Below are 13,049 nucleotides of genomic sequence, written 5' to 3'. Positions count from 1 at the left end.
AAAACTCACTTTTATTAAGCTTAACACAAAAATAATGCAATAAGTAATGTATCATTTAATTAGATTATTTTATAAATGAATTAATTTTTTTTTAACCTAGGGAAAGTCTGTTTTGCTTTGTTTTGAATCACAACTTTTAAAGTCCTAAATAAATAGGCTCTTTCTACTTAGGCAAGTTTCAGCTATTGGTTTCTGTGTAGGTTGTTCCCACACATACTTTATCCCTGGCAGAAGCACTCAGGAGAAAATAGGCTTGAATCAAACCTATTTACTGACCAGTGGCCTCACTCCTCACCAAACAAAGAGGACAGAAATTCCTCTATGGGGGCTTTCACTCTGTTTAAACCTAAAGAGGCTCAGCCCCCTTCAGCAGTGCTGTTTACTGCCAAAGGGTGCATTTTGATATCATGGAAGTATAAAGCAACTTAATGTTTTAAGTGTTAAATGAAATGTACCAAAAATTTACTATTAGAAAAAAAATCAGGGAACTTTATGTTGGTAAATAATTTAAAAAAAAAAAATTAGAGCTAGCCAGGTGTGGTAGCACACACCTGTAGTCCCAGCTACTCAGTAGGTTGAGGCAGGAGGCCTTGAGCCCAGGAGTTCAAGACTAGTCTGAACAACTAGCAAGATGCCTTCTCTAAAAAAATTTAATTTAATTTAAATTTAAATTATAGCTCTTTAATTTTAGAGCTTTATGGAAGCTTGAAAAGAAGTGTAAAGAGGCAGAAGGAAAGCAGAGGGGTTGGAAAGATCGAGAAATACCGAGGTGAGCAGACGGTTAAAGAGTGAGTCAGAGAGACACGGCAGAACAAAATAACACGTAAATTACCCTTGTCTTGTAATACTTTATGTCTGCAAAGCTAGTTAGAGTTAATATTTAAAACGGTTCTTTCTTACACATCATTTTATTTGATGCATACAAGATCATGCCAAGTAGGCCAGTTACGGCATGACCACTGAGCGATTTCCGTAGGCCCTGGCATTACTGCCTGGCTGGAAGCAGCATAGCCTCGGGTTCTTAAGATTCACATACACATTCTGGACTTAGAGAATCCACACATAGTGGTTTAGTTTTCACACTTTTTTTCAGGTCCATACATTTTTAAGTTTCTAAGTCAGGGACTACCTGCACCTTTTAAAAATATAATTTATTCTGTCCCTTTATAGCAATGGTTCTCAAATTGTCTCTAAGGATTTCCATGCTGTTAAATAAATGTGTTCAGGAGATGAGAGGGCTCTAGGCACTTTTTTTTTTTTTCTTGAGACCGAGTCTTTCTCTGTCATCCAGGCTGGAGTGCATTGGCGCAATCTCAGTTCACTGCAACCTCCGCCTCCTGGGTTCAAGCGATTCTTGTGCCTAAGCCTCCTAAGTGGCTGGGATTACAGGCATGCACCACCACACCCAGCTAATTTTTGTGTTTTTAGTGGAGACGGGGTTTTGCCATGTTGGCCAGACTGGTCTCGAACTCCTGGCCTCAAGCGACCCACCCACCTTGGCCTCCCAAAGTGCTGGGATTACAGGCATGAGGCACTGTGCCTGGCTGCTCTAGGCACTTTTTGCACTGTTTTATACATGGGTTTTCACATAGGTAGCAGTTTCTTTGATAGGTATTATGATTAACTGCTTTAAAATTATCCCACAATCACAGAATTTTTTATAAAAATGTTACAACTCTTATCAATTTTCTTTCCCAATTTTTAAAGAATTTAAGAAAAATAAATCAGAATATGTAAAAGCAATGACAAATACCATTCTGTTAAAACTCTCTGAATCTGGGCCGGGCGCGGTGGCTCACGCCTGTAATCCCAGCACTTTGGGAGGCCGAGGCGGGTAGATCACGAGGTCACGAGATAGAGACCATCCTGGCAAACACGGTGAAACCCCGTTTCCACTAAAAATACAAAAAATTAGCCAGGCGTGGTGGTGGGCGCCTGTAGTTCCAGCTACTAAGGGAGGCTGAGGCAGGAGAATGGCATGAACCCGGGAGGCGCAGCTTGCAGTGAACCGAGACCGCACCACTGCACTCCAGCTTGGGCAACAGAGCGAGACTCCATCTCACAAAAAAAAAAAAAAAAAAAAAACTCTCTGAGTCTTTGCTGTGGGCAGATTTCCATTTCATGCAATTTTCTGTGAAATTAATGAGTTTTTTTCTTTATTTCACTGAAATGAATAAGGAGCATCAGCGTAATTATATAGACTCATTTGTACAAACATGCCTCATCAGCATTTCATAAGGTTTCAGGGGTCTTTATTCAGTTTTCAACTTACCAGGCTGAAAGTAACTACCCAGATATGGCTTAATCACTTAGTTTGCTTAGTTTTGAAACTTAATAACAGCAGTTGCAGTTTAATAAAATCTTATAGACAGTTAATATTCATATTTCTGTTATTCTCAGAAATTTATGAAGTTATTGAATGAAAAATTTCACTGAATTTCTCATCCATTATTTCCTTCTGTGTATTTGAACTTGGAGGCAAAGCTGGGAATGGTACCTCTTCAAATTGGTAGCCTAATAATCACCATACAACTCTTTTTACTTCTAAATCTTACACTAAAAAAGCTATTGCTTTCCACAAAATCTTGGTCAATCCAAATAAGGTTTCAGATTAAAATTTATTTGAAGATTGGCCAGGCACGGTGGCTTACGCCTGTAATCCCAGCAGTTTGGGAGGCCGAGGCAGGCGGATCATGAGGTCAGGAGATCGAGACCATCCTGGCCAACACAGTGAAACCCCGTCTCTACTAAAAATACAAAAAAAAAATTAGCCGGGCATGGTGGCGGGCGCCTGTAGTCCCAGCTACTCGGGAGGCTGAGGCAGGAGAATGGCGTGAACCCAGGAGGCGGAGCTTGCAGTGAGCTGAGATCGCACCACTGCACTCCAGCCTGGGCGACAGAGCGAGACTCCCTCTCAAAAAACAAAAAAAAAATTTTTTATTTGAAGATTACTAAAAATAAACAATTAATTTCCTTTCATCATCAACATTTTTAAACTACATGGAATGGGAAAGTACATGGAATGGAAATCTGCCCAAACATTTAGGGCCACATTTATGCCAATTAATGTGCTGAGAAGCCTGGAGCTAAAGCCATGAGGAGACAAGGTTCCTGCCTTCACCTACTAGAGAAGAAATGCCATGTAAACCAATAATTACATAGAGTGTTATAAGGACTGTCCAAGAACGATGTGTAAGATGCTTGGGGGGTTCGGGGGAAAGGTCAGGTCCACAAAAGACTTCTCAGAGGAGGTGTTTTTAATGAGTATGGTGGTAGTTTGAAAGAAATACCAAAACAGCACGAGAAAGTTTGCGACCTTTATTCTTGATTAGAATACTGTATATATTTCCTTGTACATTATTAATTTTCTTAGCACACTTGTTTATGGTAAAGACAAACTAAAGCTGAATGTTCAAATAGTTCTAATAAGGTTTTACAGGTTTTTTTTAACAGCCCATTTGCATGTTTGAAAATAATTTGAAATAAATAGAATATTTACAATTTGGAATCCATTGATAAATATGATTGAGAGTGTTACCAAAGTTTCTATTTGTTCCTTATATGTTACAATAAATTGAGATAATAGAAATGTGCTAATGACCTACTGATTATTGTCTTTCCTAGATGAAAACTTTTCAGTTCCTCATAATAAAAGAGGAGTACTTGGAATGGCCAACAAAGGCCGTCACAGCAACGGGTCACAATTCTATATCACACTGCAAGCAACTCCTTATCTAGATAGAAAATTCGTGGCTTTTGGGTATGTATATTGTAGATCTATTTATATAATATTCACACCTGTAAAAATGTCATTTAAAAATATTTGGATAAGTATTGTATATAGTGTATAGGTAGCTAAAAATAGGGCTTAAATGCAAAAATAATACAAATAGAGACAAAAGTATTTAAGAAATATTTTGCAAGAAGTTTGCTATCTATAAAAACACAGAAACTGGCCAGACACAGTGGCTCAGGCATATAATCCCAGCACTTTTGGAGGCTGAAGTGGGAGATTGCTTGAGCCCAGGAGTTCAAGACCAGCCTGGGCAACATAGCGAGACCCCATCTCTACAAAAAGATTAAAAATTATCTGGCTGGGCATGGTGGCTCATGCCTGTAATCTCAGCCCTTTGGCAGGCCAAGGCAGGTGAATTACTTAAGGCCAGGAGTTCCAGAGCAGCCTGCCCAACATGGTAAAACCCCGTCTCTACTAAAAATACAAAAATTAGTCAGGCATGATGGCATGTGCCTGTAATTCCAGCCACTCCGGAGGCTGAGGCAGGAGAATCACATGAACCTGGGAGGTGGTTGCAGTGAGCCAAGATCATGCCACTGCACTCCAGCCGGGGTGACACAGCAAGACTCTGTCTCAAAAATAAATAAATAGGCCGGGTGCAGTGGCTCACACCTGTAATCCCAGCACTTTGGGAGGCTGAGGCAGGCAGATCACTCGAGGACAGAAGTTCCAGACCAGCCTGGCCAACATGGCGAAACCCCATCTCCACTAAAAATACAAAAAATTAGCCAGGCGTGGTGGCATGCACCTGTAGTCCCGGCTACTCGGGAGGCTGAGGCAGGATAATTGCTTGAACCCAGGAGGCAGAGGTTGCAGTGAGCCGAGATCGTGCCACTGCACTCCATCCTGGGCGACAGAGCAAGACTCTGTCTTAAATAAATAAATAAATAAATAAAAATTAGCTGGGTGTGGTGGTGTGTGCCTGTAGTCCCAGCTACTGAAGAAGTTTCGGTGGGAGGATTGCTTGAGCCTGGGAGCCATGATTGTGCCACTGCACTCCAGCCTGGGCAACAGAATGAGACCCTACCTCAAAAAATATATAAGACAAAATAAAAAAATAAAAACAGAAACCATTTAGGCATAGTCACAATAATGTTCTTTCTGTGTCTCTATCTATCCATCTATCAATCTTCAGCCTTAAGGATATTATCAATTCTTTATTACTATGAATCATACCACAGTGCTTAATAATATACTAATATGTAGAAGTGAAGAGGTGAAGTCATTTAAATAATTGTCCATGGACATTATGAAGAGGTAGATGAAAACTATTCAAGTTACATATAACTTTTTTTACTGAACGATTTTAAATATGAAAACATCACAGGTAATAGTTATTATTAGAATATTATTAGCAAGATGCTTAAAGCCATGTGGACCTAAAATGGATGATAGAAATACTTTTCATCACTCCAGTGTTTCATCTCTCTCTTTAATTACTGAGTGAATATGAGGCAGGGCTTACTTCTTCTTCCCTGAGATAATGTAAAGTGTTTGTATTTTTCTGAATAACTGTTAGATTTATTCCACCCACTCCATAGGGATAATTATTGACTCTCCAGCACCTGGAATGTCATGCCAGTGTTCATTTTAACCACAGTAATTCCTTTAGTGTAATGCTTTCTGTGATACTTCCAGGTTGAAAAAATAGAAAATGTATTTTCATCCATAGGATATCTTTAAAGAGATAACATTACATTAATAGATGCATAATGTAAAACAATGACTTGTCTTAAGTTTTCCCTGGTCCCCAATAAATTGTATTCTGATTTCGAAAATGCATTATTAAATTAGTTTTAAGGCTGGACGCGGTGGCTCACGCCTGTAATCCCAGCACTTTGGGAGGCCAAGGCGGGTAGATCATGAGGTCAGGAGTTCAAGACCATCCTGGCCAACATGGTGAAACCCCATCTCTCCTAAAAATACAAAAATTAGCTGGGCATGGTGGCACACACCTGTAGTCCCAGCTACTCAGGAGGCTGAGGCAGGAGAATTGCTTGAACCCAGCAGGGGGAGGTTGCAGTGAGCCGAGATCGCACCACTGCACTCCAGTCTGACGACAGGGTGAGACACCATTTCAAAAAAAAAAAAAAAAGTTTTAAATCCAAATAACATTTCTTGAATCATTTAAATCCAAATAACATTTCTTGGACCATTTAAATCTCTGTCATGTTGCTGACAGTCTCTGTCCTCTACCAACTTCCTGGTGATCCTTTATATCTCAGCTAAAGGTACCTTTCTCAAACACAAACATGACTACTTTAAAACATTTAGTGCCTCCATTACCACCTCCACATCTGCACAGCCTGAAGTCTAGAGTGGCATTCCAGGTCCTCTGGCCCCACATCCTTTGTTCAGCCTTCACTTCTGCTGTTTTCCCAATTCATTCAAGCAGAATTTCTTTAAGCACCTGCAGTATGCCATTCATGGTACTCAGTGCTGGGGAAAAAGAGCAACAAGGTACAATCCCTGCTCTTCAGCGAGCTTAGAGTATGTTATGAAAACAAGGTCAAATAGCCAATAGCTATGTGACAGTGAGACATGGGCCATGCAAACTGTGTACAGGGTGCATTGGGAGATGGGTAAGAAAACACCCTCCAACTCCCTTCACCAAAGCGAACACAGAGCCTTACAGGGCGGCAATGGAGTGGAGAGCACTTGGTCTCCTTTTGATGGTTCCTGTTCTCTATGATCCACCTTCCTCTTGGAGAAATCTCTAATTTTTGTTATCACCACTCTGTCCTCAGGGAGGCACTGCCCTCCTTCTATTCTGCTATTCTGCCTCAAGTAGGATCTCAGTGTATTCCTTAAATCTCCAAATTAAAAACAAAGTCTCCAAATCACAGTTGGGGCTGGGCTGGAATATTTAAATAAGACCTTACAGAGTGCTAAGGGAGAAGCAGAAAGGTAAAACATAATAGGCAACTAGATAATCTAGTTAAACTAATGAAATAGAACTCCTTCAGGGATACCTTCCTTCCCAGTTGTAGGGCTGCCTCTTCCCTATCATCTCTCAGTATCCCCAGGTGTGTCTGAGCTTTTGGAAGCCCAGACATGGTTAGCAAGGTCCAGAGAGATAAAGAATATTCCTCTCTGATCCGAGACAGGCACTCCTTCCAAGCCCAGTTTCAGGTACATGAACCTGCTGCTCTCTCAGATGGATGACACTGGGAATGTCCTTCAGGAAAGACTGTAGCAATCCACAGAGCATGGCTGGCCCAGTGGGCTTATAGGGAAAGAATATCACAAAACAAGCCTGTAAGCTCTCCATTCACGTGCACCCATTGTAGAAGGGGTTTGGGGGAGGGCAAATTATTTCATTTTAAGAGACTTGTAAGGTGGGAGGGGGTCATGGAAAGTTTCATGAGAAGGTGAGCTGAGGAGTGAAATGTCACGTAGAAGTTAGCCAGATAGAGAAGCTAGAAATCACAATGAGTCAAATCAGTTTTAGGAAGAGTGAAGAGGTTTCGCAGAGAGGCCCTGAGGAGTAAGAGAGCATCTTATCTACAAGTCATCTGTTCTGGGCAGAGCTTGGTACTTAGGGGAGAATGGAAAGGGTGGAGGCCGGATAAGAGGGTCAGCAAGGGTCCAACTCCCAATGGACTGCGGGTGCCATGCTGCTGAGCAGGAACCTCACGCAAAGGTGATGGGGGCCATGGGAGAATTTTACATTGTGAGCGACATAACCAGCTTCTCATTTTGAAGAAAAAATCTCTTTAGCAGAAGTGAGGAATGAATTGGCAAAGAATGAAAAGGAAGTAGCAAGACCACTTAAGAAGCTATGGTTATAACAGGCCATAAATGAAGTCCTGCTCTAAAGCATCAGCAGTACAGATGAGCAGGTGATAAGTGGACAAACTCAAGACATTGAGAAGTTAGAGTAGAGAAGCACTTTGGGAGTCCGAGGTGGGCCGATCACGAGGTCAAGCGATCGAGACCATCCTGGCTAACACGGTGAAACCTCATCTCTACTAAAAAAAATACAAAAAATTAGCCGGGCGTGGTGGCAGGCGCCTGTAGGCCCAGCTACTTGGGAGACTGAGGCAGAATGGTGTCAACCCGGGAGGCGGAGCTTGCAGTGAGCCGAGATCGCACCACTGCACTCCAGACTTGGTGACAGGGTGAGACTCCGTCTCAGGAAAAAAAAAAAAAAAAAGAGATGGAGACCATCCTGGCCAACATGGTGAAACCCCGTCTCTACTAAAAATACAAAAAGTTAGCCATGCATGGTGGCAGATGCCTGTAATCCCGGCTGCTCGGGAGGCTGAGGCAGGAGAATCGCTTGAACCTGGGAGGCGGAGGTTGCAGTGAGCCGAGATTGCGCCACTGCACTCCAGCCTGGCGACAGAGTAAGACTGTCTCAAAAAAAAAAAAAAAAAAAAAAAAAAAAGAAGTTAGAGTCGAGGGTGAGGGCCTGAGAGGAGTCCAGGCCAGCACTGTCCAGTAGAACTCTCTGTGACGATGGAAATGTCCTGTATTCTGCACGGCCCAGTATGACAGCCACTGGCCACATGTGGCCACTGGGCACTTGAAATGTGGCTGGTGTGACTAAGGAACTATATTTAATTCTAATTAAGGGTTGTTTTTTTTTTTTGAGACAGGGTCTCACTCTGTCACCCAGGCTGGAGTGCAGTGGTGCGATCTCAGCTCACTGCAACCTCTGCCTCCCGGGTTTAAGCAATTCTCATGCCTCCACCACCCAAGTAGCTGGGATTATAGGCATGCACCACCATGCCCAGCTAATTTTTGTATTTTTAGTAGAGATGGGGTTTCCCCATGTTGGCCAAGCTAGTCTTGAACTCCTGACCTCAAGTGATCCACCCGCCTCAGCCTCCTAAAGTGCTGGGATTACAGGTGTGAGCCACTGCAACTCCCAGCCTATAATTAAGTTTAAATAGCGATATGTAGCTAGTGGCATCCATATTGGGCAGTGCAGGTCTAGAGTAACTCCTAGGATTTGGGAACTGGTTGGAGGGGTGGTACCATTCACCAAGATAGAGAATATAAGGAGGAGGATTTGGGAGAGAAAATCATGAGTTCAAGTTGGACAAGTTTCATATTAGGATACCTATAGGATAGCCAGTTGGTGGCATCCCAGGAGGTGGATATTCAAGCTGAGTCAGAGCTGGAAATGTAATTTGGAAACAATTTGTAGACTGGCAGCCAAGCTGCAACTAGACCATAGTACCATCACTCCAAGAACAGTCCCTGTGCCTTTGCTTATCTTGTCTTGTTGGAGAACAGGCTTCATACTCTCTTTGGACAGAAATGAATCTATTTATCCTCTGCCCTTCATCCTCAGAATGTTGTCCTGTGTCGTGGTTTTTTATTGGGATGGCAAAAATAGAGCCCAAAGGCAAAGAGAGGGCTAGAGTACACTTGGTGTCGGCACTGACCATGCTCCTATAAAGGCTCATGAGATGGAAGTTGCACCCTTCCCCTCAGCCACTGTCCAAGCCCAAGCACTGACAGAGGGCACCAGTCCTATGTCTTGGCCTGTCTCTCTGCCCTTTTTTAATTGAAAGAACCATCAGAAGTCTAGCTCCACTCCCCAGGAAGTTCTAGCTCATGGCCAGCAATTGTCTACAGAGATCTAAACTAGCATGGCTTTTTTTTTTTTTTTTTTCTTTTTTCTTGAGATAAGTCTCGCTTTATGGCCCAGGCTGAGTGCAGTGGTGCAAACTCAGCTCACTGCAACCTCCACCTCCTGGGTTGAAGCAATTCTCCTGCCTCAGCCTCCTGAGCAGCTGGGATTACAGGTGTGCACCACCAAGCCCAGTTAATTTTTGGTATTTTATTAGAGACAGGGTTTCACCAGGTTGTCCCCAGGCTAGTCTCAAACTGCTGTGCTCAGGCAATCCAGCTGCCTTGGCCTCCCAAAGTGCTGGGATTACAGGCATGAGTCACCACATCCAGTCGAAACTAGCATGGCTTTGAGCTGTCTTTTATTCATCACTCAGTGGATGTTGTCAGGTGCCTGGTAGTGCCAGGCATTATGCTAGGCACTGAGCCTGAGCACAAGCATGATCCCTACCATCATGGGAGAATTAGAAATCAATCAAAGAAGCATACAAATAAATGTAAGGTTTCAACCCTGGGAACTTCTCTAAAGGAGCGACAGAGAACTTAATATAAGCAAGGTGGCCTGGGAAACTTCCCCCAAGGAGGTGATGACTGGGCTGAGGTCTGAAGGAAGACCAGGAGGTGACCATGCCAAAGGGTAGGGGTGGGGGAGTAATGCAGGAGCTGTGGAAGAAGGGAGTGTGGAGCTCTTGAGGTACTGAAAGCCAGTCTGGCTGTAGCAGAGAGCAAGAGGAACCATGTGGCCCGACCTCCCCGAGAGGCCGTGGGAGATAGACTGTGCAGGCCCTGGTAGGCAATGGCAGGGACTTATAGTCTTCATCCTAAGGATAATGGGAAATTACTGTCGTGTTTTGAGCAAGGAAATGAAAGCAGATTGCTATTTCTAAAAGACCATGCTGGCCAGGTGTGGTGGCTCACACTTATAATCCCAGCACTTTGGGAGGCCAAAATGGGAGGACTGCTTGAGGCCAGGAGTTCAAGACCAGCCTGGGCAACATAGCAAGATCCTATCTGTACAAAAATAAATAAACAAAAATATTGGCCAGGCCTAGTGGCACACACCTGTAAGCACTGGCTACTCAGGAGGCTGAGGCAGGAGGATCACTTAAGCCAGGAGGTCAAGGCTGTAGTGAGCTAAGATCATGCCACAGCACTCCAGCCTGGGCAACAGAGTGAGATCCTGTCTCAAAAAAAAAAAAAAAAAAATCACCCTGACTGCAGGGAGAAGAACAGAGGGGAGGGTGCCAAGCAGATGGAGGAAGCCAGCTTAGAGCTGCGGCAGGAGGCCAGCTGCCTGAATGATGGCCCTGGATACTGCAGGTGTGGTAAAGTGCACACATCCAGAGAGGTTTAGGATACTTAGAGCTGATGTTCATTCAATTTGTAGGAAATAGTCTTAGCTATAGCTGGGTAGGACCCCATTTCGGAATGTTAAGCTAAATATGAAAACTTATGACTGACTAAATTTTCCATTTTTTTCTCCTATGTAGGCAATTGATTGAAGGAACAGAAGTGCTTAAACAACTAGAATTAGTTCCAACACAGAATGAAAGACCAATACATATGTGTAGAATTACTGACAGTGGAGATCCTTATGCTTGATTTTCATATCAATATTTTCTGTGATAATTTATTACTTTGTATCTGATCAGCTGTTTGTGGATTTAATTAAAAAGTACTTGATAAGTTGTAATTTGAAAGCCGTGGCAGACACTGTAGGTTGCCTCATCTACACCCAATCCCTCCCCATCTTCCTTTCCTGTCTCTGTCATAGAGACTGTGAAAGGGTGGTACTCAATTTCCTAGACTCCTTTGCAGCCACGGGTGGCCATGAGAGATGGTTCTGGCCAGTGGGACAGGAATAGAACGCCAGTGGTCCTGCCCCTTCCCCTTCATCCAGTCTGGAATGTGGAGAGGCTGGAGCTACAGCTGTCATCTTGTGGCCATAAAGAAAAGGCTGAGGCCAGGTGTGGTAGCTCACGCCTGTAATCCCAGCACTTGGGAGGCCGAGGCAGGTGGATCACAAGATCAAGAGATTGAGACCATCCTGGCCAACATGGTCCCTACTAAAACTACAAAAATTAGCTGGGCATGGTGGCATGCACTTGTAGTCCCAGCTACTTGGGAAGCTGAGGCAGAAGAATCTCTTGAACCCGGGAGGCGGAGGTTGCAGTGAGCCGAGATGCCGCCACTGCACTCCAGCCTGGCGACAGAGAGAGACTCTGTCTTACAAAAAAAGAAAAGGCCAAGTACTGCAGAGCTGTCAGCCCCAGTCTCTTGAGCTGCGGGACCAATACCAGCAACCACCTACTCTGGACTTCTTAGTATAGGAGACTAACAGAGCCCTGTGTTGTGTTGTTTATGTTACTGTTGGTTGAGAATTTTGTTACTTGTGGACAAAAAATTCTTAATTTAGCAACACACCTGATAGCCTAAGACATTTGTAATAGAATTATGTTCTTGTTTGTAACTACATGTACTCCTAGAAGAAACTTGGTAAGTAACCAAATAGGAATGATGCAGAAGAAAAAGCAATTCATTGTAATATTTCATTGTTTATACCAGCATTCAGAAAGAGTATCTACACTTTGGATGTTTTCATATATGACATGAACATCATCCTTCTCTCTCTGAGCCATACCAACCCTATGAAAACCAAGGGCTTGTTTTACAGTGTCCGTGGTGGCTGACTCATGTGATGTTATTGGAGATTCAGCTTTATCACTACTCTGTAATCTAAAGTTCTCAAGCTCATATCACCTGGGGAGCTTTTAAAATGTAACCTAACAGACCTTGTCCTTGACCTACTGAGGCAGAGTTCCCAGGCGTGGGGCAGAGATTCTGTGTTCATTTGGTTCTTTCCTCAGGGTTCCCAGGCGTGGGGCACAGATTCTGTGTTCATTTAGCCCTTTCCCCAGGGTTCCCATTTAGACAGCTGGGCACTAGTCATCTGGGAATCACTGCAAGACATAAGGAACTGGTTCCAGTCCCCATGGTGTAATGTAGTCAGCAGAGTGCTTGACTCTGCTATTGGTGACCTTGCTCAGCTCCTGTTACCGCCACTACCCTGTGCCCCTGCTCTGCCCAGACTGAGTGCTTTTCTATTTTTTTTTTTTTTTTTTTGAGACGGAATCTCACTCTGTCGCCCAGGCTGGAGTGCAGTGGCACAATCTCGGCTCACTGCAAGCTCTGCCTCCCCGATTCATGCCATTCTCCTGCCTCAGCCTCCCGAGTAGCTGGGACTACAGGCGCCCGCCACCACGCCTGGCTAATTTTTTGTATTTTTAGTAGAGACGGGATTTCACCATGTTAGCCAGGATGGTCCCGATCTTGTGACCTCGTGATCCGCCCGCCTCGGCCTCCCAAAGTGCTGGGATTACAAAGGCGTGAGCCACCGCACCCGGCTGAGAGTGCTTTTCTTACCCTAAGCAGAATGAGGTTTGTCTTCCAAGAACAATCTCTATTTACATCAGTCTTAAAGAGGCAGGCTTCTAATGGATATGTGGCTTGCCAAAAGTAGGCGTAGGCTTTTTTAACTTTTTATTTTGAAATATAGATTCACAGGAAGTTGCAAAAATAGTACAGAGCAGTCCTGTGTACCTTTCACCCATTTTCCCCAGTGGCTACGCTTACAAAACGGTAGTACAATATCAAACCAGGCAGCTGACAT

The 13,049-nt window shown here is 43.7% G+C and overlaps 1 protein-coding gene across 7 annotated transcripts in view; it reads left to right on the top strand.

Moving 5' to 3' along the window:
- PPIL6 (peptidylprolyl isomerase like 6) overlaps positions 1 to 11,079 on the top strand; it is a 47,917-nt gene extending 36,838 nt beyond the window's left edge. For 4 of the 7 annotated variants that reach the window (XM_001152072.6, XM_009451807.5, XM_054686876.2 and 1 more), the window contains 2 exons: positions 3,625 to 3,760; positions 10,870 to 11,079. In XM_001152072.6, coding sequence (XP_001152072.1) covers positions 3,625 to 3,760; positions 10,870 to 10,981 — 248 coding nt within the window. In that variant the 3' untranslated portion in view covers positions 10,982 to 11,079. Of the gene's footprint in view, positions 1 to 691; positions 770 to 3,624; positions 3,761 to 10,869 lie in introns of all 7 variants that reach the window. The other 3 variants (XM_016956136.4, XM_009451805.4, XM_003311538.6) reach the window with 1 other exon arrangement.
- The last annotated feature ends 1,970 nt before the right edge of the window (positions 11,080 to 13,049 follow it).

The sequence above is a fragment of the Pan troglodytes genome, chromosome 5 (genome assembly GCF_028858775.2).
Source record: "Pan troglodytes isolate AG18354 chromosome 5, NHGRI_mPanTro3-v2.0_pri, whole genome shotgun sequence".
Taxonomy (NCBI): Eukaryota; Metazoa; Chordata; class Mammalia; order Primates; family Hominidae; genus Pan; species Pan troglodytes.
The sequence above is the reverse complement of the archived record's forward strand: the minus strand, read 5'-3'. Positions and strand labels throughout refer to the sequence as shown.